The sequence below is a fragment of the Bos indicus x Bos taurus genome, chromosome 19 (assembly GCF_003369695.1).
Source record: "Bos indicus x Bos taurus breed Angus x Brahman F1 hybrid chromosome 19, Bos_hybrid_MaternalHap_v2.0, whole genome shotgun sequence".
NCBI lineage: Eukaryota > Metazoa > Chordata > Mammalia > Artiodactyla > Bovidae > Bos > Bos indicus x Bos taurus.
In genome coordinates, this window is record NC_040094.1 from 21,072,859 (window position 1) to 21,098,944 (window position 26,086).

Here is a 26,086-nt window from a genome sequence, read left to right on the forward strand (position 1 = left end):
AAAGAGCAGACAGAAAGTCACCTATCACGGTCATTGTTTATCATCCTTATTATAGAGCTCCTCTTCCTGAGGAACAAGCTAGTAGTACCTGTTTTAGCATATTTAGCTCATTTAATACTTTTACTATTCATTTGGATTCGTTCCTAACTTGTTAAAGTCTGAATACTTGACTAAAATTCTTACAAATTCAAGAGCACAGACTCTGGATCTTTCTTGTTCAAATTCGGTTCAAATCCCAGCTTCCCCACTTCATCTGAGCGATCTTGAGAAGCGATCTTGTTTCCTCATATTAAAATAGGGATAGCAGGGAATTCCCTGGTGGTCCAGTGGTTAAGACTTTGCAGGGGCATGGATTTGATCCCTGGTTAGGAAACTAAGATCCTGTATGCATGTAGCTCAGCCAAAAGGAATAGAATTGTTTTTTAAAATAAATAGGAATTGCAATAGTATCTATATAGAATTTTAGATTATTATATATTATATATATTCTATATTCTATATATTCTATATATTCTATAAATTCTATATATTATATAGAATTTAGATAACATCTATCTTTATATAGAATTGTTGTAGTACGTGAGTTAATAACTGTAAAGGCCTGGCAGGAAACTGCTATATAAGTGTTGCTGCTGCTGCTACTGCTGCTAAGTCGCTTCATTCGTGTCTGACTCTGTGCAACCCCATAGACGGCAGCCCACCAGGCTCCCCAGTCCCTGGGATTCTCTAGGCAAGAACACTGGAGTGGGTTGCCATTTCCTTCTCCGATGCATGAAAGTGAAAAGTGAAAGTGAAGTCGCTCAGTCGTGTCTGACTCTAGCGACCCCTTGGACTGCAGCCTACCAGGCTCCTCCGTTCACGGGATTTTCTAGGCAAAAGTACTGGAGTAGGGTGCCACTGCCTTCTCCGGATATAAGTGTTAGCTATTTTTTATTTATATAAGATCAGGCCACACTGAGCCTACATTCCCATATTGCAATAATTAGTTGGGAGAAGCATTGGCTGTGCACGTTACATAGAGCATGGCCTCCGCAGTTTACACAGAACACACCCAGCAGGTTCTCTAGTCTTTTCATCTGCTCAGATAGACCCAGAGTCTCAACCTATTCCCGACGCCCAGGCCAAGAGGTCAAAGTTCAGCATGAGACCTCACCAGGTCACTCTTGCCCAGACCCTTAAACTGGCTCCCTCTGTGCCCCTATCTATCTCAGATAGGAATGAGCAACAGCCCTTGGCAACCTCTTAGATAACCGTGCTGGGTCTGGCAGTGCTTAGGTTGGGGATTTTCCTGTTGGGCAAGAACACAGGTGCTGCTCCTGTTGTGGCTCCCCCTGGTGGAATGTGTCAACACAGCTGAGAGGTGAGAAACTCCCATTGCCTCTTTGTCCAGTTTGGGGCCATGCACAAAAGCTGCCGTCAGAAGTTGCTTGGGTCTAGCCTCACTCTGGGCTTCCCTATCGGCTCAGATGGTGAAGAATCCACCCACAGTGTGGGAGACCTGGGTTCGATCCCTGGATTAGGAAGATCCCCTGGAGGAGGCATGGCAAACCTACTCCAGTATTCTTGCCTGGAGAATCCCCATGGACAACAGAGGAGCCTGGCAGGGTACATTCCATGGGGGTTGCCAAGAGTTGAACACGACTGAGTGACTAAGCACAGCACAGCCTCACTCCATCCTTCTGCAGCTGCAGTCAAGTGCCTCTGAAGTGGCAGTTCCTGATAGACTCACAGCGCTCCATACCTCCTCGCTCCAGCCTCAGACATCAACAAGAGCCTGAGCTGAGAATGGTGACTGGATGTGCCCCTCCCCCTAAACTTAATGCCCAGTAAAACAAAATCCACCCTTTCCACCTCCACAGTCCAAGATGGCTCAGAGACACTACAGAGATCAGAAACTGGGAGCTGAAATTAGATATGTAAAAAATGCAGACAAAGTAGCATGTTTTGCTACCATTTATTTGCTATGTGGTATGCACACAAAGCATGAGTCAGCTCTGCTGCCCTACCCTCTGACCCCAGGAGAGAGGGCAGGCAAGGAGAGCCCAAGGAGAAGCAACCCCATCATGGGAAAATTGTGGGGGGTGGCAGAGGCTGGGGGGAGACCCAGGCATCCTGCTCTGACTTCTAGCAAGTTCTCCTGCCCTCAGTCATGAGGGCTCCCTATCCTCCCATCCAATGGTCCCAGGCGCAGCAATCTGAGAGGGGAGGGGAGGAGAACAAAGGAAGACGACGCAGTGCTGGATGGAGGCATCTCTGCTCTGCATGGCTACTTGGCCCTGGCCATAACTACAGGCAAAACTGGGTGCAGGTGGTTGGGCCAAGGGCTGTGGTGTAGAGGGGTACTCAGTAGGCGTGGTTGGCAATGTAGAGGGACTGCACTGCCGCTCCACCGTCTTCTCCGCTGCCTTCATATTTGCCCTGGGCTGCAAGCCCATTCACCTGCAAAAGGAGGGGAGTAAGTAAGCCGACCCAGTCCACAGGTTCCTGACCCTGTCCAGGCTAGAGCCTCTGGGCTGCCGCCTGCCTAGCTACACCCCACCTCCCCACCCACCACCTTTAGCTCCCAACCTCGGCCCGCTTGATGAACTCCTCAGTGGCGGCCCCAGCATTGTCCTGTTGCCCTCGCCAGGCATTGAGTGCAGAGGCCTGCAGGGCACGCCCATAGGAGAAGGTGAGGGCCCACGGCCGGGGAAGGGGGCATCGGTTGATAGCATTGAGGTTGAGAGATGCCTCTTCTTCACTCTGACCCCCAGAGAGGAAGGTCACTCCTAGGACAGAGAAGAGGAGACAAACCGATTGATCGCTCCTTATTTTTCCAGGGCAAGGAACTTCTGGAGGCCACAAGAAGAACCTGAGAATGGGTCTTAGGGATAGGAACAGCTTTGGAATCAGGGTGGTACCTGGGACAGCCGGGGGCACAGTGCGACGCAGGGCAGTGACAGTTGCCATGGCGATCTCCTCTGGGCTATACTTAATGGCGCAGGCATGGCCAGGGGTCACCATGTTGGGCTTGAGCAGGGTGCCCTCCAGGTACACGTGATGGTCACTCAGGGCCTTGTACACAGCAGCCAGGACCTGGGGATCAGAGGAGGTTGACTACGGTTCTGGGCCCCTGCCATTATGTTCCCTGCCTAGGGGTAAGTGGGTATAACTGTGAGAGTGGATACAGGTCAGACTCACAGGTACACTCTGGGGTCAGGTAAAAATGTGCTTAAGGAAAGTGCCTGCATCTGAGCCAGGGATTGTGGAGCACAGGCTCCCTGTCAGGTTCTCCCTGTGGTGTATGTCTGTGCCCAGGTGCGGACTCACCTTCTCTGTAACGTACTGGCAACGTTTGAGGTCATGGTCTCCATCAGGCAGAATCTCAGGTTCCACAATAGGCACAATCCCATTCTGAGGTAAGAGCAGAGTAGCTTAGGAGGGGCAGGAGGTAGGATGGAAGAAAGCCATGTAACCCTCTCGCCACCAGGCACAGAACACCCATCTGACCACCTCATACACACATAGGCCCACCTGCTGGCAGATGCTGGCATAGCGGGCCAGCACATTGGCATTCTCCAGAATGGCAAGTGCTGAGGGTGTGCGCTCACTGATTTTCAGCACGCAGCGCCACTTGGCAAAGTCAGCGCCATCCTTCTTGTACTGGGCACAGCGCTCCGAGAGCCCATCCAGCCCTGTAGGCAGAGTACCAACCTCATTATTCTGTTCTTCTTTGCCGGCAGCAGCCACCCAACAACTCTGTGGTCCTGAAGACCACCCCTCCTGTACCTTGAGTGGTGGTTTCTCCATCAGTTCCGGCTAGAGGCACCACACCCTTGTCAACCTGAAAGGGAAACACAGGCACAGAACTGAACCCAGGCAGGACCCTGTTTGCCACCTGCACATGCACACACACACCTATTTCCATGTTCAGCCCCCATCTAGGGCCAGTGGCTGCACCTTGATGCCCACGACAATCCCCTTATCCTGGATGGTGCGGACGAAGGGGACACCATTATCGTCTTTCTGGTAGAGTGTCTCATGGAAGAAGATGACACCGCCGATGCACTTCTTCACACGGTCATCGGCACTAAACAGAACCTGGCGATACAACCGGCGGTTCTCCTCGGTGTTCTCCACCCCGATTTGGCTCAGTCGCTTGGCCATGCTGCCTGGGGAGGGGCAAACAAAGTAGGGTGGCAAGGTCATCCCCAAGCTCCTTGGCCACCTCTTCCCCACCTGACCGCAGGGCCCCACCTACCTACAGACTCATCTGCGGCCAGAATGCCTTTGCCTGGGGCCACAATCCGCAGGGCAATGTCGGACAACTCCTTTTTCTGCTCAGCAGAAAGGGCTGGGTACGAGTGGGGCATGGTGACAGTTCTGTGGAATGGAGACAGGTATAAATGCTGGACCCCACCACCCTACCTCCTCTGTTTCCTCTCCTGTCCATGTGGGCCAGTGGCCTCTTCCTTCCACCCCAACAAGCAACGGTTGGGAACAGAGCAGCAGTCCTTGGCGCAAGTCCTGGACATCAACATGGCACCAGTCTCTTGGGCAGCTAACAGGCTTGGGGCACCAGTTCCCACATCCCCTTTTGTCCCTAACGGGCACCCTTCCCAGCCCCAGGGTGGGGGTGGGGAGGTGAACAGCCCCAAAGTTACAAGTCTTCTTATGAAACTACTGCCTCAATAAAGACGCCAGTCTTTCTTTCACTGAATTTGGCCCCTTTTTCAGGTAGGCAAAAGCCCTGGCCATTCCAATTTCCTTTTTCTCATCCTCACTCAGCAGGGCCCTGAGGGAAGGTGCACTTACTTCCGAGGCTTCAGAATGAGGCAAAAGTACCCATCATCCCTCTTCCCTCAGCTTCTGGAGGAAAAGGGTGGGGGTAGGGAGTAGCAGTGGTGAAAAAAACAAAATAAAAAACAACGGCCACAGGCTTCATAACCTCTTCTCCATTCCTTAACGGGAATGGGAGCAGAGGCTCAGGATTGAAAGGGAAGAAGAGACACAGGATAAGGAGGGAGGAGACCTATGGGGAGATGATGGTGAAACAGGCTAACTAGCCAGGGAGGACCTAGCTCAGGGGGACCGTGAAGGCAGGAGAACTGGAGAGGGAACTCAGCCTAGGAGAGGAAGCAGGCTGAGGTTAAAATGGTTTGGGTGGAAGAGGCTAACACCAAGGATAAGTCCAGCCGGCAGAGGAAGATTTGGAATCGGAAAAGCTGCATCAGAGCTAAAAGGAAGGGGTGCTGTGGGAGAAGCTGAGCCGTGGAGTGGGCAGAAAGGAGAGAGTCGAGAAGGCACATCCAGGGCCCCGCAGGAGTAGGGCAAGGATAGCAGAGGGAAGAGTCAGGGAGAGGAATTGGAGATGCTGAGCAACTCCCGGGGCTCACCTGTCCGCAGCAAGGTAGCTGCGCAGCCACAGGAACAGCTCGCGTTCAGATCCGCGACAGCTGCGGTTCCAGCCCCGGCTTCTGTAAATGAGGCTGCGGCTGCCGCAGAGATACGTGACTCCCCCCGGAGGGCGGGGCCTCCCCCTCCCCGCCCTGGCCACGCCCCCTCCCAGGACTGGAGTGCGCGGTGAGGCCACGCCCACGGAGGCGCGGCGATGAGGTGGAGTGACTGACTGCCGGGATCTCGGAGGTGGTTGTAGACTGTCCTCCTCCCACCTCGCGGAGCCCAGACACCAGCGGAAAGGCCACCTTGGCAGGAAATGGCCTTGTTCTGATTCCTGCCACGGTGGCCTTATGCAGAGGACTGTGCTGGCTGTTGGGGATGAATCCTGGTCTGATGAAGGAGAGTCACCGTAAACAATTACCATAGATAGGGTAGGTGGAACACAGGCAGCAACAGTGTGCGAGTCCAGGGCAGAGGGTTCTTTGTCCTGACCCCCTTATTCACCAGGGCTACCCCAGAGGGGGATGGAGAAGGTAAGAGAATGAAGCCTTGTCTGTTTCCCACCAGGCAGTGAGCCAGGGAACAAGCAGTCCAGTGCCCAGAGTATTTGGGGAAGCAAGAAAAGGAGTCAGGAGCTGGCTGTGGCTCTGGATGCGTTGGGAGGGGTGTGTGGAGGTAGGGAGCCCAGGCAAAAGGACCAAGCTGCCTCCCCCTGAGCTCATCTACCCACCTCCCACCCAAGAAATAAGATTCAGTGAGCCTGAAGAAATACATTAAATATACTTTATTTTATAAACAGAGCTGGCTCTAAGCCAATTGGTCCTGATGTTGGGGTAAGGGAGTGTTGCAGGTAAAAAGGGGTGCAACAGACTCCAGCTTTCAGTTTCTTAGCTCAGAAATTGCAGCAATCCCTGTAGCTCCTTGCAGCCGTTCACGACATCTGGGATGGACAGCAGAGTCTGGGAAGAGATTCAGAAAAGGCAGCTCAGGGTCACAAGCCAGGAAGCACCAGGCCTAGGAAGCACCCTCTTAGAGGGGAGAAAATGGAAGCCACAGAGAAGGCCACAACAGTGAATCAGGGCCCAGCTCTCAGCACAGGCTGCGAATCAGAGCTATGCTCATCAGTACCCCTGGCCAGGCCTTATGCCAAGTACCTAAGTTGCATCAATGCCCTCCCTCCTTTACCTCGTAAATATGCTGAACAGTGTCATCTAATTTCTTTAACTCCTCATCAGAGCGTCGCAGATTCTCTTCCAGGATGTTTCTCTAAAAAACAAATAGGCTGCATAAGTTCTATCCTTAAAAGAATGACATAGCTTGTGGGGAAAGGTAGACATGGCAGGGAAATTGCTAGAGGAGATGGGAAACAGCCTGGAATGGCATGGAAATCCTTACGTGGCTCTGGAACTTGACCATGAGTTTTGCCTTCTCATTTTTCATCTCCAGGAACATCACTCTCAGTTTATCCACCTATAGATACGTTCAGATGAGTAGGGGCACAGCCTAAGGTTCCCACCAGTTGCCCAGCTCTTTGGTTAACTCTGAGTCACCTCTTGGGAGAGCCACACTTTCTCCTGGATCCAGTTCGTGTCCATGGGCTGACAGTCGGGGTTCTGCTGGCCTGCCAGGGTCTCTTGGAGCACCTTAGTCTCTGTCTCTGCACGCCGAAGGGAGCGGGTGAGCTGGGTCACCTCCTCCCTAAGCCTCTGGGGATGAGAATGGAGAGGTATCTCGTTGCGCTCAAAGGTCCTCTCCATCCTTACCCCATGTGGTGAGCAAGGGTAGACCAGGGGACCCAATTCCCACATCTGGGACCCTGGCTATAGTGACACAGAAGGCAGAGGCCAGGCATCATGACAAACGTACTATGAGCTCGCCGCTCTTGTCTATCTGCTCCAGGATCTTCTCGTTTTGCTGCTGTATCACTTCCTGGAGTTCCTTTTCATTCTGTGAGAGAAAAGGAGGTGAGAAGGCAGTGGGAAAGCTGGCTTCTTTGCAGCCCTTGCCAAGAGATAAGATTTCATGCCTGACTCATGCTCAGCCCAGGTGATACCAATTACCAACACTCCAATTCTTCCTCTAGGGCTAGGTCAGGCCAGGCACATTTCCCTGTAGAGAGAGCTCTGCTAGAGTTCCTGACTTCTAGGTCAGCCTGGAAGATGGGTCAGCCTATAGCTGGTTCCCAATTATGTGAATTGTCTGACCCCAGGAAGGGCAAAACTAGGGCAATGGTTGGAAAATCCCCACCACCCAGATTCCTGGGGAGACAGCAGCTCCCCAGTGGGCCCGCACAGCTGCCCCAGTTCCTCATGGCTTCACTTCCAGGCCCCTCCTCCACCTTGTAGCGCAAGCACAAGGTCTGGTTCAGCTTCTCTATGTCCGCTTCCTTTGCCTTCTGGGCTTCCTGATGCTGTTCTTCCTGGGCCTGCAGCTGAGCCTGCAGATCGCATCTAAGGGAGGGAAGAATTCAGTATTATTCCTGCCCCCACCAGGGGCTGGCTGGGCCCTTGACATTAAGGGGCTGCTCACATGACCTGCCCTCTCTCACTAAGACTGCACTCCACTTACATCTTTTGCTGCAGAATCCTGACAGCCTCTTCTTTAGACTCCTGCAGCAAGGAACACAGGCTCTGAAGTTCCAGAGTCTTAGTACCCATTTCTGCCAGGCTCTTCTCAATGCCTGGGGTTTCTGAAAGAGAAAGTACTAGATGAGAGGCAAAGCCCTTTAACTCTGGAAGGAAGAAGTACATAGCCATCACTTCTTCCACTCTTATCCATGTTCCCCACCCATAGGATTTGAATATCCGGAACATTACCGATCCCCCAAAGGCAGAACTGAAATAAGCCCAAATAGAATTGAGGTTTTTAGAGCAAAGCACTTCTCACTGCTTTAGTCTTTATCATCACAACCAGATCTAGAAATGAGGCAGGATCCCTGGAGCCCATCCTAACCTGTAGGCTCAAGGGAAACTGTTGATGCTACTCTGGTGAAGGCACTCTTGTCACTTCCAAGCAAGGGCACAGGAGTAGATTCTGGGTCTGAAACAAAAACCAACCATGGCAGAGGGCCCCTCTGGTGACCCCGTCAAGGATCTGCCACCACAGAAACCAGGGAGAGACAGGATCTGTTGGCAGCATCTTCAACAGCTGAAGATACCAGGAGAAGGGTCCCAACTTTCCCACCCTTCAATTCCTGGGCCTTTAACCTTCATCTGCCTCTGCTGTCTGGGGACTTCCCAAGAAAGTGCTGTCACTGGGCGGAGGGTGTTCCTGGGAAAAAGCACTGGCTGTGCTTATCGGGAGGGTCTCTGGTTCAGCCTGAGGGCAAGGGAGAAAAAATGTCAGCTGCTTTTCAGGGTTAGTTGAGTTCTCTGAACTTACACGTACTCACTAGCCATCTCCGTGGGAATGCTGTTCTATCTATCACCTCTCTTCTCTATCTTCAACTTTTCAATTAGTTCCTCTTCCTGAACTTAATTCTCTCTCACTAGAACAAGAATTTTTTTTAAAAAGCCTTCTTTTTACCTTAAGTACCCTTTTAGCTACTGCCTTTTCTCTTTCCCTTCAATTAAAAAAAAGGAAAGAAAAGCCTACATTTCTTGCCTAAAATTCCCACCATCTACGGAATCCCTGGGCCACTACGCACAGGATTCTGCCCCACCATTCCACCATTATTGGAACACCAATGGCATCCTCGTTATTTCGTGCTCCAAGGGCACCGTTACTTTCAAATGCAGTGGACTCCTTTCAGATCTTTACCTGACCTATGTAATAACCAATGACCACGTTCTAGTAGATATTTCATTTTCTTAGCTTTTGTGACATGACTGCTTCACAGATAGGACTCATACCTTTCTGGCTATTTCTTCTCTCTGTGCAGAGGTCTGTCTTTAACTGTGGGCTCCTTTTGGTTCATACTTGATCCCCTTTACACTCTAATTCATTCCCCACATGGCTTCACCTCAGGAGCTCCACAGAAACATCCACTTCTACACTGATGATCCTTCAATCTGTCTCTTTACAATTGGACTTTTCCCCAATCTCCTGGTGCAAAGGTTCAACTGCCTGTGAAAAATCTACCAGTCTGCTCCATGGTTCACCTGAAATTTACTATGTATAAAGCTGAGCTAACCATTTTTCCTGTCCCACCCCACTTTGTATTTAAGATCCTAGAGCAGGGGGGCAGCAAATTACAGCCTGTGGTTTAAATCTGGCCTGCCATCTGTCTTTGTAAATAAAGTTTTATTGAAACATTGCCACATCCATTTATTTACATACTCTCTATGGCTGCTTCTGAGCTACAAAGGCAGAGTTGAGTAGTTGAGACAGAGATCACATACCTCACAAAGCTGAAAATATTTATCATATTGCATATTACAGGAAAAGTCTGCCAACCTCAGTTCTAGAGAGTGTTGCCATCTTTCCAGCAAAAAAGATCATCAGTCACTCTTTCACCTTACTCCTATATCAAACTGGTCACCATATTCTATTACCTTCTGTTGTTACGTAATTGTTAAGTCATGTCTGACTCTTTTATGACCCCATAGACTGTAGCCCTCCAAGCTCCACTGTCCATGGGATTTCCCAAGTAAGAATACAGGAGTGGGTTGCCTATTTCCTTCTCCAGGGGATCTTCCCAACCCAAGGATCTAACCCACGTCTCCTGCATTGTAGGCAGATTCTTTACTGCTGAGCCAACAGAGAAGCCCTCTATTACCTTTACTTCCTTAATATGTATTGAATTAATTCAATCCATCCCCTCTTCCATATCCCTTCTATAATTGCCATTAGTTCAAGTCTTCAAAAATCTGGCCTCCTGCCTACTTCTCCAGCCTCTTCCCCTTGTCATCCCTGCCCCACATAGCTTCTATAATCCACTCATACAGGGCTACTTCCCAGGCCCCAAACTCGCCACATTCCATTATGAGCAGAGCCTTGGCCTTGTTCACCTGGTTAGTCCCAGCACCTGACCCAGGTCTTGTTACAGGGTAGACACTACAAAAAGTACCCCTAAATGCCTCTATGACTTCCATATGCTGTTCCCTCTGTCTGGTGGGCCTTCCTGTATACCCACCCCTGCCCTACAAACTTATAACCTCAAGACTCTGCCCAAGAGTCACCTGCTCTGAGATGACATCCTAACTCTCCAAACTAAAGCTGATGCTCCTTTCTCTGTGGCCATTCAGACAACCTTCTATCACAATCACAAGTCAAAATGACAAATTTACATCTGTCTGTCTTCCCAAGACTAGATTTCTGTGCTTATCACATGCTGGGGAATGGCGTCAGCTCATAAGCAATTTGATTTCAGGATTCTGGCTCTGCCCTTAACTGTTGAATAAGCTAATTAACTCTGCAGTCTGAAAGATATCCACCATTTACTCTGCAGTGTGCACTGTGGGGAAGCCAAAGAAGCAATGCTAAACTTCTGCTTGCTATAAACACAGTCTAGCAGAAGAGACCAAACATCCAAGGAAAATTAATACAAGTGAAAAAGGAGAGTAAGCTCATGAGAAATATAGCAGGAGATCACTGAGTCCACTGATGTTTGGGAACATTTCAAAGAAGGTGAACCAGGGAGGATTTTAATAGGAAGGAAAAGTCATTTCCAGTTTCAAGATAGAGGAGAATGAACATGGTAACAGACTGCATCCAGGTAAGAATGGAAATGAGATGTGTGTGCAGTGTGTAGGCAGTCTAGTGGGAGTAAAGAGTTCATAATAGGAAAGAAGGAGACAGACAACAGGCTGAAGATATCCTGTAGGCAACTGAAAGTCACTGAAGGTCACAGAGATGGAACAGTATTTTAGGAACACTATTCTATACAATAAAGATACAACTGGAAAAAACCTCAGTAAACCAAGATTAGAGGGGAACTTCCTCAACTTGAATCCTTTTCAGCATCAGGGGGGAAGTTCTAGCTAATGCAGTAAGAAAGGGAATAAAAGGTTTACAGACAGGGAAGGAAGAAATAAAACTGTCTTTATTTGAAGATATGATCATAAAGGAAGAGAAGGAAACCCCATATCCTACCTTCTCCTTTAGTTTTGTCTGTAGGAAGAGGGTCAGGCTATGGAGTTGCTCCGTCAGCACCCCCAGCTCTTGGGAATACTGGCGCATCTTCTCCAGGTCTTGCTGCCGTGTTTCCGCTACAATGCTGGCTAGTTTAACTCTGAAATAAGGAAGGATATAAGGAATTTTAGCATTGAAATAAGGAAGGGCTTCCCACATAGCTCAGCAGTAAAGAATCCTCCTGCAATGCAGGAGATGCAGGTTCAATCTCTGGGTCAGGAAATTCCCTGAAAAAGGACGTGGCAACCCACTCCAGTATTCTTGCCTGGGAAATCCCATGGACAGAGGAGCCTGGCGGACCACCATCCATGGGGTCAGAAAGAGTCAGACACAACTTAGCAACTAAACAACAAGAAAGGAACAGAGAAGATGGCCAAACACCAGGTGACCTTCTCCAAACACCTCCCCAAACCGCCCCCACAGAACTGCATTCAAAGCGAGAAACAAGAGGCTCTCGGACCCTGGTATGATTCCCTTCTTGGAGACTTCCACTTCCAGAAGCAGGCCTGGGAAAGAAGTCCTCAGGGAGAAGCACCGAGAGGTAGAGATCTTACTTCAGGTTCTCCACGGTGTCCTTGAGGCCCTCACACTGCATGCTGCGCTCCCGGAGCACTTCCAGCGTGGTTTTCAACTGACACTCAACCTGGCCCAGCTCCAGGTGAGCAACCTGATTCTCCTGTTCAGCAAACTGGGGAGACAGGAGAAAGAAGGAAGGCAAGGAGTGAGGGGGGGCAGGGCGGGGAAATGCATCCAAGTGGGACACTTTATAGAGTCCTGGGATCAGAGGCTTCTTCCAGTCCACAGTCTCAAACCCCACATCGGTACCATCAGGGATGAGTCACACTCCTGCCAGCCCCCCTGCCCCAGGCCACCTTACTTACCTCCAGGGTCTCCTTCAGGTCCTGCACCTCCTTGGCCAGGACCGCCTGTTGCTGCTGCAGCTTTGCCTGCACGTGTTTTAGCGCCATTTCTTCCTTTTGCCATCTGCCAGAGACCTTATGTGAGATTCCACTGGTCCCCTGTTCTGGGTGCTTACCGCCACCACAGCCCAAGAGGAACTCACTGAGCAGTCTGCTCCTCACTGTTCTGGGTGAGCCGGCAGAGCAACTCGTCCTTCATGGCCAGGTCCTGGGTACAATGGGCATGCTGACTCTGTAGCACTTTTAGCTGACTCTCTGTGCTGGCCAGAATCTGCAGCTGAGCCTGGAGATCTAGGCCAAAAGGATCCTAATGACAACATGTGGTCAGCAGGCCCAAACCTCCCCACACCTCTGCTCCAAAACAAGTGCTCTAGAGCAGCTATTGCTCCGCTGCCACACCCCAAGCCTCAGTAGGGTACAACTGCTTGCACCCATGCACACCTGCTGCCAGGCGACTGTTTTCCAACTCCAGTCGTTCTAATTGGCTTTTGCAGTCCTCTAAATGGGAAGAGACTTGTTCCAGCTCCCTGGAAACCTAGGAGAAAAAGATAGTTTTCTTCCCACAGTTCCTCCTGAATCAGGAGTCCCAAGACTTAGTCCAGTTTCTCTTTCCAGACAGGACAGCCAATCTCTCCTTGTTCACTGCAGCAAATAAGTCTAATCCTCAGGAAAAAGCAGAAACAGGAGAAAAGCTGATGAAGAAGGTGTGGAAGGCCACCTAACAGCAAAGGGACTGGCTGGTCTCCAAAGCCACAGATGAAAAGAAGATAGGTCTAGGGGAAAAGGCTCATCAGAAAGGCCTTTTGTGGAGAAGGAGGAGGAAACCAGGCCTAAGCAGTCCCCTCTCCTGTGTACCTGCTGCTTTTCCTCAATTGCAGCATCACGTTCCTGCAGGGTCTGCCGGCTCTTGGCTGTAAATTTCTCCGTGAGTTGTCGAAACCGGCTCAGCAGAGCTGTCCATGTTACATACTACCGGGGGAGGCAAATAGGTCAAGAGAGCATGCTTGAAAAAAGACTTCTAACAGGGCTGGCTGTGAGCAGAGGAGCAGTATAATGCCCGCCGATACTCACATCCAGTTGCATTGCTATCCAGTCCTGTTGCAAGGCTGAAGTAAGACTCGCTGTCTGCTGAGCCAACTCTTCTTGCTCAGTGTGAAGCCCTACCTACATGAGAAGGATTGCCAATGGAGGTGCCCCTTCCCATTGGATACTGGGAAGCATGGGTACATGACCCCCTCCCAGTGTGTCAACGTGGATCCCAGGAAAGAAGATGCCCTCAATTACCAGTTGGGTCTGGGTCTCCTTCAAAAGGCCTCTGAATTTCCCCATGGATGCCAGGTCCTGTTGCAGTTGGCTGATGCGCTGGCTGGCGTGTGCACAGAAGACCTCTAGCACTGTCTCTGCCTGTTTAAAATAAGAGGCTGTGAGGACATCGTGCACAGAAGGAAACAGCACAGAAAACCGTAACTACCCGTCACAGCAGTAGCTGAGTTCATTACTCCCCAAGGGCAGGCAGTTCTCAGGCCACCCATCTGTGACTCTAGTCAATTTGTATTCCTGCAGGAACCTTAGGAAGAGACCTCCCTCATCCAGGAATCAAAGCCTGACACCTTACCACATCCTTGCCTCTGAGGGCCAGTTCCTCTCTGTGCTTTGCCTCCTCCCTTTCTGCTTTGAGGCTCTGAAGCCTGGCCTTCAGTTTCTTCAACACATCAAAACAGCAGGACACCAAGGTTTCTGCACGCCGAGTCTATAAGATAAGAATCAGATACTGTGTCTGGTTTCTTTCTTTGGCTGAATTTCAGTCCCACCAGAGGTCTCTGCCTCCATCTTCATGCTGCTTACCTCCTGACTCAGAGCAGTCTTATCTTCATCTAAGTGCAGCAAAGACAGGTGAAGCAAGGATATCAGCTCTCTAGAGAGGAGCACCCATGATTGCTGTACAGGGAGAAGAGGTTAGGCTAGATCAAATAAAGTCATTAAGCAGGAAGTAAGCAGGGACACTGGAGGAAAGCCACTGACCCCAATTTCAAGCTCCCAATAAGGAAGAGATGTCCTTAACAAAAGGAAACCTCTCTTCACTCCCACGTTTGAGTACCATCATCTGCTCACCACTCCATTCTTGATCTTCACAGGAGACCCAGCAATGGTCTAAGGTCAGTCAACACTTACCATGACATTCCTGGCTTGCTGCAGAGCCTGTCCAACCTCCTGGCTCTCCTGAAGATGCTGAGGTTTCTTACTCATCTAGCCGGAGAAACAGGGTTGTTCCTTTTGCAGAAACAGTATGCAGTGCCAGCACCTTGTTCCCCCTCCCACCCACTGATATACAGGAGCCCTTCCTATTAAAAGCAGGAGCAAAGCTCACGGCTTGATGAAGCCAAGCTAGAAAAAATCCAGAGGTAGGTTAAAAGCAAAATTACTTTTTTAATTAAAAGTAATCTAAAAATTACTTTTAAAAATATTTTTGGGGGCTTCCCTGGTGGCTCAGTGGTAATGAATCCACCTGCCAATGCAGGAGACATGGGTTTGATCCCCGATCTGGGAAGATCCCACTTGCCACAGAGCAACTAAGCTCCTGTGCCACAACTATTGAACCTGTGCTCTGGAGCCTGGGGGCTGAAACTACTGAGCCCGTGTGTCACAACTACTGAGCCCTCATGCCTAGAGCCTGTGCTCTGTAACAAGAGAAGCCACCGCAGTGAAAGGCCCACGCACCACAACCTGAGAGCAGCCCCCACTTGCTGCAACTGGAGAAAGCCTGTGTAGCAATGAAGACTCAGCCCAGCCGAAACTGAATAAATAAATAAAATTTAAAATAACTTTCTTCTGATTATGTGTTTACTATAAAATTTTAGAAATGGAAAAGTGAACAGAATGGGAAAAGATTCATTATTAGTTTTACCACTGAGAGCCGTGATTCTCAACCAACAGCACAGCATTCACCCCAAGAGATTTCGATATACGTCCACAGCAGATTTCCTTGCTATAGGGATTTGCTATAACCGATGAGTCTACTACCTCCCTCAGGGGTCAGGGTGAAAAAAGTTATAGACTACGGATTTAGAAGGAAATTACCGTATTCAGTAAATTCTAAGATGACTATCTTTTTACTTTTTAACACCAGTGACATTGGTATGCTTTTAAAATTGACAGTATCTTAGATTTGATGAAAGACAGTAATGCTTAAGAAAAAACACAATTGGTTTTGAGATTGAGATATATAAATAAAATTGGGGTCCTGCTTTTCCTGGGATTTCTTTGGAGGGAATGATGCTGAAGCTGAAACTCCAGTACTTTGGCCACCTCATGCGAAGAGTTGACTCATTGGAAGAGACTCTGATGCTGGCAGGGATTGGGGGCAGGAGGAGAAGGGGACGACAGAGGATGAGATGGCTGGATGGCATCACTGACTCGATGGACGTGAGTCTCAGTGAACTCCAAAAGTTGGTGATGGACAGGGAGGCCTGGCGTGCTGCGATTCATGGGGTCGCAAAGAGTTGGACACGACTGAGCGACTGAACTGAACTGAATGTCATTTAGCTCTGAGTTTATGTTCACTCTCCTCATTGAGAGCCTGAGACTAGGATATATGCTTTAGGAAGACCTATCAAAGTGGAGTATCACTCATTTTTAACTTCTGCTGATATTTTACTTCATGTCAAAACCTCTGAGAGGTGAAACATGATTTCCTTTTACCAGGAACTTACATTAAACTTATTTTTCCATGCTATTAAAAACTCTTCAGGGGACCTCCCTGGCAGTCCAGTGGCTAGGAGTGTTTTCACTGCAGGGAGTACGGTTTTGATCCCTGGTCGGGGAACTAACATCCTGCATGCAGTAAGGCATGGCAAAAAACAAACAAACAAAAACTCCTCATGAACATATTTTTAAATAACTGTAGATTATCTACATTTTATGATGTACCATTATTTTCTTTTTCATGTTTTTAAAGTTATCTGTATGTGGAATTTTCCCCCCCTTAGGATATACACCTAGAAGTGGAGTTGCTGCTGCTGCTGCTGCTAAGTCACTTCAGTCGTGTCCGACTCTGTGCGACCCCATAAATGGCAGCCTACCAGGCCCCGCCCTCCCTGGGATTCTCCAGGGAAGAACACTGGAGTGGGTTGCCATTTCCTCCTCCAATGCATTAAAGTGAAAAGTGAAAGTGAAGTAGCTCAGTCGTCTCCGACTCTTAGCGACCCCATAGACTGCAGCCTACCAGGCTCTTCCGTCCATGGGATTTTCCAGGCAAGAGTACTGGAGTGGGGTGCCATTGCCTTCTCCCAAGTGGAGTTACTGGGTCAAAAAGTTTGAACTGCTTTAAGCAGTTTAAACTGCCCTTAGAAAGGCTGAACCCATTTAAAGGCATAATGTTCAAACAAGAGGATAAAAAATGTTTAAGTAATAATAACGTTAAATATAACTTTTAAGACATTAAAAAAAAGGTTCAACCAATTTATGCCTTACTGATGATGGGGCAATATTTACCACCACTATCTTATTTTATTCTTTGCTATTTCGTCAGAAGAAAATAGCATTTCATGTGCAATTTGCATTTATCTGATCATCAAAAATGGTAACCTTCTCAAATATTTCCCATTTTAATTTTCTTAGTCTCTAAGGTCTGTTCACTATCTTAGAGCAGATGAAAATTGTGGTGTGCTATGTGAAGTAGATAACTGTGATCTCAAAGGCAGCAGAGCCATAGAGAAACTTCAAAGTTCCAAGAGAAAAGTGGGAAGCCTTCATTACCACTGCAAGACATACATCGCCTAGGGAAAAGCCTAGTGCTGGAGCAGCAGTGCTGAGTCACGACGCTGCAGCAGTCTGGATGTAAGGAGGCAGATCTCCCGGCGTCCATCACTCCCGGCCCCAGCAAAGCAGGCCTCCCTCCTACTGTGTTTTACAGTAAGGACATGGAGTCCCTCACTGAGCCCTGGAACAGGGCATGCATACTGCTTAGGGCTGGGCAGTCAGGCCAGTGATGAGATTAGCGTCAATGAGGCAGCCAAGCACAAAGACATGAGACTGTTGTGGGGAATGGCTGAAGGTACTGTCATTTCCTCTCTTTGGTTCTGCTTCAGTGGTATCTCAAAGGATTTGGCAAGGTACAGATGGTCAACTTGGGGTCGGGGAGAACAAGGTCAAGGACCAGAGGAAAGGATACAAAAATAAGAAAACACAGGAGAGAAACTGAGCAGCTGGAAGAATGATGAGCCTGTGGTTTCCAGGATTTTGGCAAAAGGTAAAGTCATTATTTGAGGATATTTTCAACCCAGAGAAGACTTTTGTTTGTTTGTTTTTTGCCCAGCTGAGTGGCTCGTGGGATCTCAGTTCTCCAACCAGGGATTGAACCCCGGCCTTCGGCAGTGAGAGCATAGAGTCCTAACTGCTGGACTGCCAGGGAATTTCTGAGACCATCTCTTCTTAGCAGCAGCCCCTATTATCTCAACAGCCATAACACGGAGGGTCTCAGTTTCTTCCCTGACACATTCCCTTACATCCTCAACCTATGCTGTCACAGCAAGAATCCTCTAGGACAATGGTCTTTAACTGTCATCCTCTGATATCTCCTACAATAATTTTGAAAGATGGAGTAGTCTGATGTTTAAATTGTTCAAAGGCTGTAATTTCCACCACCTTATAAATGTTGACAGTTTGAAATAAAACTGTTACATCACCCCCAAATATACCCAATGGTATAAATATTACAAATACCATGATTTATTATCTGTTTGATATTTTTAAAAAATATACACACAACCACTTTAAGTCAGAAATTTTATATCATCCTTTTTTCTCCTTAAACCTCAGTTTTTACTCCTCTCAGAATTTTATCCTAATGTAATATATTTTTACACTTTAAATCAAGATCTCTGCAACAACAACAAAAGTTCACCTAAATTGAGATAAATTTAAAACATTTCCTAATTGCTCTGACCATAAGACTTTACGTGAAAAAACTCTTGGATGGACAAATATTTTCATCAGTTGTCTATGAATCACTATTATAATTAAAATCATACACATACCTAGTAAAATTTTACTGGAGATCATTCATTGATACTAATGAAATGGATAAACCAGTCCTCTCCTTACCAGTTCATGTGTCTGTGGATTATTATAATTCCTACAGTAAGACATAGTTCAACAACGATTCCATGTTTGATGAAAGTGAAAGAGGAGAGTGAAAAAGTTGCCTTAAACCTCAACATTAAGAAAACTAAGATCATGGCATCCGGTCCCATCACTTCACGGCAAATAGATGGGCAAACAATGGAAACAGTGACAGACTTTATTTTTTAGGGTTCCAAAATCACTGCACATGGTGACTACAGCCATGAAATTAAAAGATGTTACTTCTCGGAAGTAAAGTTATGACCAACCTAGACAGCATATTGAAAAGCAGAGACATTACTTTGCCAACAAAGGTCCGTCTAGTCAAGGCTATGGTTTTTCCAGTAGTCATATATGGATGTGAGAGTTGGACTATAAAGAAAGCTGAGCACAGAAGAATTGATGCTTATGAACTGCGGTGCTGGAGAAGACTCTTCAGAGTCCCTTGGGCTGCAAGGAGATCCAACCAGTCCAACCTAAAGGAGATCAGTCCTGGGTGTTCATTGGAAGGACTGATGTTGAAGCTGAAACTCCAATACTTTGGCCACCCGATGCAAAGAGTTGACTCATTTGAAAAGACCCGATGCTGGGAAAGATTGAAGGTAGGGGGAGAAGGGGACGGGATGAGATGGTCGGAAGGCATTACCAACTCAATGGACATGAGTGTGGGTAAACTCCGGGAATTGGTGATGGACAGGGAGGCCTGGCATGCTGCAGTCCATGGGGTCACAAAGAGAAGGACACAGCTGAGCGACTGAACTGAACTGAACTGATGCCTATTTTCCATTCTTATAGGTACAAGATTCATGTGAGGGAATTCCCTGGCTTTCCAGTGGTTATGACTCCAGGCTCCCTGTGCAGGGGGTATGGGTTCAAACCCTGGTCAGGGGAATAAGATTCTTCATGTTGCATGGCATGGCCAAAAAAAAAAAAAATCTGGCAACAGTGCATTTGGAAGATGAAGATCTAGAAAACAATTCCTTTAAAACGTCCCTTGCTGTTGATGTATGGCAGAAACCAAAGCAATATTGTAAAGCAATTAAAATAGATGATTAAAAAAATTTTTTTTCAATTAAATTAAAACAAAACAAAACACCTTCCTTGCTTACATTCCCTGGAAAATCTTGATGCATCCCAGGGGTATAGTGTGTACCCACAGCTCTAAGGGATCTTCCAGACCCTCAGCTTTCATACTCACTTTAAGGAAGAGGGCCCATTGAGATCCTCCATGCTTCAGGAGGAACTATCTTACCTCGTTGGGAAGGGTGTCAGTCTGTGTGCTGCTGTCCCGGACTTCGGGGTGAGGGCCGCTCTGCTGACTCTTCCAGTCCCGCAGCTGGCGGGAGAGAACCTCCAGGATGACAAGAGAATTCAGCAGGTTATCTTCCAGGTCATGCCGAGACAAGGCAGTCAGATCTGGAGAACGGCTGTGGTAGGAAAAGAACATGGGAAGAAGAGAGGGAGAGGGATGGGAGTGATGGATCCAGGCAAATGAAGCCCCGGAGCACAAAGACACAGGACACTTACCCCCACAGGAGGTGCTCTGTCTCAGAGGCACTGTCCTTGGTGCCCACCAGGCCTGTCTGGGATGTGTTTGTACTCCTTTCCTGTTGTGCTGGGGGAGTAAACCAAGTCCCCACCGAGCAAGCAGAGAAAGGGGTAGTGCCGATTGCAGCATTCTGAAATGCAGAGGGAAGGGATAAGCTCTGGCGGAGATTTTCTAGCATGACTGAGGTATTGACACCTTTTTCCAGCCAGGCCAGGGGTGACATCCAAGGCCCTACATCAGAGCCAGGAATGCCACTGGCATCTTTTCCTGCTGGCCCAGGAACCACCTGTGATTCCATTTCTCCAGGATTTGGGCTTGGGCATGTGGATGGAATATCGTCTGTATTTGACACAAGTGCTTGATGTCCCAATTCAGCCTCCTCAGGGAGTGTGGGAAAGCTCATTTTCCTCTCCTCTATAGCTCTGTGCTCTAAAATATCCCCTTCTGGGTCCACATGACTGACAGGGCAATCTGCCGCTAAGGCAGTTGAAGGGGAAAGCCAGAGCAGGGAGGAAGGCAACAAGGCATTACTTTCCGAAGGAACTAAGTCCTCAGGCTCAGCCTCAGTGCTCCTGTCCTTCAGGCTTTCCTTGGAGCAATGTAACTGCTGCTCAGAACAGGGATTTGGTGGGGACTCCAAGAGCTGGGATGGAGGATCCTGAAATGCAGGTATCTCAGGCATACCAGGAACAGTTTCTGAAAAGCTGTCTTCCATACAGAAGTCTACCCCCTTTCTCAGCAGATCTCCTGGCCTCAGAGGCTCATCTAGAGAGAAGTTGTTTCCCTCTGCCATCGAATCTAGACGGTCCGCAAGTGTAATGTCTTGCTGCTGCCTCCCTGGAGAAGGTACAAGGACCATGGTTTTAACCACATTGTTGTCCCGTGGGTCTACTCCTTTCTCACAGGTTTTGGGAGTAGAGTTGGTTTGGGGAATCAGATTTAGGGGCTGCTCATCTGATTCGTGTTGATAAGCTTCTAGCCACTTTGAGGGATGGCCGAACTGTTCTGAAGGGGAGTCTGTCTTCTTAGCATTGACAAAATCTGGCAGAGATGAGTTGTTGCTGCCTTCCTGCCAAAGAAAACAAAAGCAGTTGACTAAGACAGTCAATTCTAGTTCGCAATATACAATTATGGGCTCAGGATATTGTCTGAACTCAGAAAAGGAAGAGTTCTTATTACCTTTGCCTAGGTAAGAACTTGGCTAAGCCTTGCTGCTTACTAAAGAGACCCAGTAGAAAAGTTGGGAAGACGTTCTGGATCCTTCCAAGTGAACCAGGTTATAGTATAAACAAGGCTAAGATATTCTGTCCATGTCATATGGAAATGGTAGCTTGAAAATGACCCTCCTCTTCTCCAATCCTAACTCCAACCTAATTCTAGGGTAGGAGGAATCCCTGGCTCAAGTTCTAGAGTTGGTGTAAGATTTTCTTCTTTTTGGAACAGATGAGAAATTCGGGACTAGAGTTAGAGAGCCCTTGGCCCACAGAGATCCATGTATTCTTGGGAGAAAAGGCAACATTAACCTATGCTAGTGACCTAGTCTCCCTGGGTGCAAGCGCTGAGGTTTTCCTGAACACATGAGTTGAAGCCATTCAACTCTTGGGATCTGAAGAGCTCTAGCCTTTGTAGTAGGGGAGAATGAACGGCCGAAAGACTTCTTCCTGGTGCACTGATAAGGGACTGCTGCTGCTAAGCCGCTTCAGTCGTGTCCGACTCTGTGCAACCCCATAGACAGCAGCCCACCAGGCTCCCCCGTCCCTGGGATTCTCCAGGCAAGAACACTGGAGTGGGTTGCCATTTCCTTTTCCAATGCATGAAAGTGAAAGTGAAGTCGCTCAGTCGTGTCCGACCCTCAGTGACCCCATGGACTGCAGCCTTCCAGGCTCCTCCGTCCATGGGATTTTCCAGGCAAGAGTACTGGAGGGGGGTGCCATTGCCTTCTCCAGATGACAACCTCTCAATTGGCGGCTCACAGGAATAGAGACCATTGAACTTTATACCACTTGCAGGACTGCTGGTTTTGAGATTCAATGAACAACAATAGGAAAATATGAATATACTTATGTGGATCTAGTAGCCAGAAAAAGGACAAACTCTGAGATAGTTAAGAAAGGTAGACCCTACACAGCTGATGGAAGAAAGAGATGACAATTTGCACCCCAAAAAATTTATGAATATATAAGAAAATCTGAGTACAACTCACACACACAAAGACTTCCTGGAAATAATAAATGTTACCTGTATTTATTTATATTTCAATTATTTTTTTGTTTTGTTTTGGCTGCATGGCATGTGAGATATTAGTTTCCTTACCAAGGATCAAACTCGTACCCCCTGCAGTGGAAGTGCAGCGTCCTAACCACTGGATCGCCAGGGAATTCCCATGGAAATAATAAATATTACTTTTAAAGAAAAAACTTCAGTAATATGAATTGAAAGAGGATGATCAGGGTTAAGAAAGGAATTGCTGGCCAGAACAATCAAGTGGAAGAAAACCTTTAAAGATACAAAGAAGTATAAATCTGAGGGAAAAGCTAAGAGAATTGGAAGATAAATCTAGTAAACCTAACATGTGAATAAAAGAATCTCCAGGAGAAAAGAGAACACCCATAGGTCTGGCACTGATTAAGAAGTATTAGAAGAAAATTTCTCTAAGGTAAAGAAAGATTTGAGTTTGCATATTAAAATAGCTCACCAAGCTCTAAGCAGGATTGATCAAGGAAATGAAAAAATTTCTAAACTACCAGAACAACAAGATATTTTAGAAGCTTTAGATATAGAGACTAATTATTTATTTAAAAAAAAAAAGAAAGAGTCAGACTTATATGAAATTTCTAATTTACATCAGTGGATGAAACGTAAGATTGACCTAAAAAGGGCTTCTGATATTCTAGCAGTGTCCTTGGGTATTGGTTACAATGATGTGTGCTTTACACAAACTTGTTAGGCTCCATGTTTTATGCCCTTTCAAGTATTTTATTGCAAATTTTTAAGTTTTTATTTCAAAGTGCTTAAGAAAACGTAGAAAATAAAGGGATGGCAAAGAGATATCAGGCAAAAACAAAGCGAGCAGAGGCAGCAATATCAGTATCAGACAAGGTAGAATGTAAAGTTATAGCACTTCTGTGACAAGACAAAATTAAAGTTATATGATGAAAAAAAAAAAATCAGTCTGCATTACATAGCCCAAAAGCTAAATATACAAACCAAACACTTTTAGAAATGTAAAAATGCACCTTAAAGCATTTGCTATGTTTATTAAGTTCCTATTTATTCCTTAAGGAGTAGACATTTGCAAATCATATATCAGAAAAGGGGTTAATATCCAGAATAGACAAAGGACTCCTACAACTCAACAACAAAAATAATCCAATTTAAAAATGGGTAAAGGACTTGAATAGATATTTCTCCAAAGAAAATATATGAATGACAACTAAGCATATGAAAGTGTGTTAGTCACTCAGTCGTGTCCTACTCTTTAAGACCCCATAGACTGGCAGCCTGCCAGGCTCCTCTGTCCATGGGATTCTCCAGGCAACAATACTGGAATGGGTTGCCATTTCCTTCTCCAAGCATATTAAGAGATGCTCAAAAACTTCCAGAAATGTCCAGGACCAGATCATTTCACAGGTTGAATTTTACCAATCCTTCAAAGAAAACATAATACCCATTTGTCTCAAGCTCCTCCAAAAAATTTAAAAGAACACTTCCTAATCCATTTTACAAGGCCAAAATTACACTGATACCAAATCTGAACAAGGATAACACAAAACTCAACAGATCTGGCAGACTGAAAGATGGGCAAGGACAGGGTAATTAACTATCTGCTTATGAAATAACAGAATGTGACATTCTTTGAATAGTAAATATGCTTTTTTTTTCATATGTTCACGGAACACTCACAAAAAAATTCACCCTATACTTGGCTAAAAAGACAACAGATTACAGTCCGATCATAATGTAAGAAAATAAATTTAAAAGGTGACACAAAATGGTTTTTAAGCACTTGGAAATCAAGAATCCCTCCTAGATAGCCCCAGGATTAAAGATAAAAATCAAAAGACAGTTATAAACTAGCTAAAAAGCATGACAAAGGATGACTATAATATAATAAGAACACTTAGAAAACAATGAAAAAGAGATAACAACCCAATAGAAAAATAAGCAAATAATATAAATAAGCGTTTGACTACCTCTCGGAACGGATGGATATTGGCTCATTCTTGCAGCTGACTGACTTCTCCATAAGTGAGCCCTTATTAAGAGGAGACCACTAATCAGTGATAGTATTTCTGAGACGTTTGGTAAAGACTGAAAGGGGGAGGAGGTGATAAAAACTAACACCTAAATAGAGATGTGGGCTCTCAGTGGACTTCCTTTAACGACCCTAGGGCACCTCTCTGTTGGCCTGAATAGATGTAAATGGATGTCGTCTAGGCAGAAAACTTCATTATCGTTATTAATTACGTTCCAGCCCTGGCCCTCTGTTCCTCTGAGCTCTCGGCCTCGGCAAAGAGCCCAGTCGAGAGACTGGCCAGGCGAATCTCACCTGCAGCCCCAGTTTGCATGGTGATGGGGTCGGCGAGTGTGGGGGCCCTTTTCCAGAGTTGGTGGGGGCGTCGGGCTGCAAGGCAAGTTCTCGAAGAGGCGTTCTCATAGCTGCTTTTCCCTAAGAAAGAAGAGAGCATGAAAGTAAGCCTGGGCTCTGCCAACCGGCCCTAAGAAGCTCTCCTCCCTCAAGCTCCGGAGCAATAAACAAGAGTAGGCTCCAACCCCAGTGCTCCGAACATCAGGACCGGAAAACTCCACACGCCCCCCGCCTCAGGCTCGACTCTTGCTTTCCAAAACGCTCGGCACAGCCACAGACCCCCGAAACCCCGGTCTAGGTCTCTCGCTCCATGAGGCCCTTCGGCTCACCGGCTGGGGCGAAGGCGACAGGCTAAGATTGAGTTTTTTCATCCGCCACATCTTCGACACAGAACGCGGGATGAACACCTCCCACACGTAAGAGACAACGCCATGCCTACCCGCCGCCTTTATTTGAACCTGCTTCGCGCTTCCCGATTGGCTGCGAAGCCTCAGTGCGTCAGGCGGGCGCGTCCGCTCCGGACTGGGGCCCGGCGGGCAAGGGCGGGGCTTGGATTGGCCCCTCCCGGCCATGCCCACCGTGGGCGCGCGCGCGCGCGTGTGCCCTGCGGTTTGATCCCCAGCGTCAACCCTCGATGCGGGCGGTGGGAGAGGGGCGCTCAACGCCCAAGGCCAGTCTTTCGGCCTCACCTCCGAGAGCGTAATGGGTAGCTGGACGGTCGAGGAATCCATCCCTCTAGTTTCGAGAAGGCCACTCTCACTCCCAGTCAAAAAAGTTGTCCCCGTGGCCTGGCCTTAGAAGTCTCTCGCTCAGGTTTCCCACAGTTACTTTAGCCGTGACCAGCAGGAGCCGGCCGAGGGGTCTAGAAGGGAAGGTAAGTGGAGTGGTTTTGTTTTTTCACTTAGGTTGCTTGGTCCGCGAACAGGTCTTGCGTCCGTGATGAACTCAAACAGCCTGCGCTGTCATTTAACCTCTCCAGAATTTCTGGTGTTTTCTTAGGACTTACCTCAGAGCCCGCAACAAGTTTACTTAAACAGTCATAGCTCACAAGTATCTGGACATTTATTAAGGCACCTGGCACTCTTCCAGATGCCTTTTATATCTCCTTTAATCCTTAAAAGAACTATGAAATAGGTGCTGTAAATATTCCCGTTTTACAGACATAGGAACTGGGTCACACGTAATGTCTTTTGTTCAATGCCCCTCAGGTAGTGGCAGGGTACAGATTGCCACCCACACTACCAACTATATTCTATTGTCTCTTGAGACCCGTGTGTGAAACTAGCTACTGGAAGTGGGATTGATTTTGGAAAACAGCCTAAAGGTAAGTATTTGGAGTTATAGCTTATTACGAAGTATGTTCGTTTCAACACTCACAGGCACCTTATTGACACTCTGAAGTCATAATGAATTTGGAAAAGGCAATAACCCAAGGAGGAAAAATCATAATGTTACAAA

The 26,086-nt window shown here is 47.5% G+C and overlaps 2 protein-coding genes across 3 annotated transcripts; both read right to left on the reverse strand.

Moving 5' to 3' along the window:
• Window positions 1-1,938: 1,938 nt before the first annotated feature.
• On the reverse strand, window positions 1,939-5,768 carry ALDOC (aldolase, fructose-bisphosphate C). Of its 2 annotated transcripts, XM_027518148.1 has the most exons (10): window positions 5,376-5,440; window positions 4,795-4,848; window positions 4,241-4,362; window positions 3,940-4,151; window positions 3,769-3,823; window positions 3,514-3,674; window positions 3,310-3,393; window positions 2,901-3,075; window positions 2,569-2,768; window positions 1,939-2,439 (listed from the first exon to the last, which is right to left on the reverse strand). In XM_027518148.1, exons 3-10 carry the CDS (start codon window positions 4,350-4,352, stop codon window positions 2,344-2,346), a joined length of 1,095 nt encoding a protein of 364 aa, XP_027373949.1. In that variant the 5' UTR covers window positions 4,353-4,362; window positions 4,795-4,848; window positions 5,376-5,440; the 3' UTR covers window positions 1,939-2,343. The 2 variants fall into 2 exon arrangements, with proteins under 2 accessions (XP_027373949.1, XP_027373948.1); XM_027518147.1 differs by lacking the exon at window positions 4,795-4,848 and having other exon boundaries at window positions 5,376-5,768.
• Window positions 5,769-6,148: 380 nt separating this feature from the next.
• On the reverse strand, window positions 6,149-25,145 carry SPAG5 (sperm associated antigen 5). The gene is made up of 24 exons (XM_027519084.1): window positions 24,958-25,145; window positions 24,590-24,709; window positions 20,019-21,109; window positions 19,744-19,918; window positions 14,544-14,618; window positions 14,217-14,309; window positions 13,987-14,121; window positions 13,656-13,775; window positions 13,443-13,535; window positions 13,227-13,340; window positions 12,813-12,906; window positions 12,515-12,662; window positions 12,333-12,435; window positions 12,006-12,139; window positions 11,413-11,551; window positions 8,586-8,697; window positions 8,332-8,418; window positions 7,948-8,068; window positions 7,718-7,829; window positions 7,246-7,326; window positions 6,930-7,085; window positions 6,775-6,849; window positions 6,565-6,645; window positions 6,149-6,338 (listed from the first exon to the last, which is right to left on the reverse strand). Exons 1-24 carry the CDS (start codon window positions 25,006-25,008, stop codon window positions 6,267-6,269), a joined length of 3,582 nt encoding a protein of 1,193 aa, XP_027374885.1. The 5' UTR covers window positions 25,009-25,145; the 3' UTR covers window positions 6,149-6,266.
• Window positions 25,146-26,086: the final 941 nt, after the last annotated feature.

Coding starts and splice junctions, on each gene's coding strand:
- ALDOC (XM_027518147.1), bottom strand. CDS start 4,352: ATGCCCCACTCGTACCCAGCCCTTTCTGCTGAGCAGAAAAAGGAGTTG. Junction 3,675..3,768: donor TGGAGAAACCACCACTCAAG/GTACAGGAGGGG, acceptor CTCTGCCTACAG/GGCTGGATGGGCTCTCGGAG. Junction 2,440..2,568: donor AGTTCATCAAGCGGGCCGAG/GTTGGGAGCTAA, acceptor CTCCTTTTGCAG/GTGAATGGGCTTGCAGCCCA.
- SPAG5 (XM_027519084.1), bottom strand. CDS start 25,008: ATGTGGCGGATGAAAAAACTCAATCTTAGCCTGTCGCCTTCGCCCCAG. Junction 21,110..24,589: donor CATGCAAACTGGGGCTGCAG/GTGAGATTCGCC, acceptor TTTCTTTGGCAG/GAAGGCAGCAACAACTCATC. Junction 6,850..6,929: donor AAGTGTGGCTCTCCCAAGAG/GTGACTCAGAGT, acceptor ACGTATCTATAG/GTGGATAAACTGAGAGTGAT.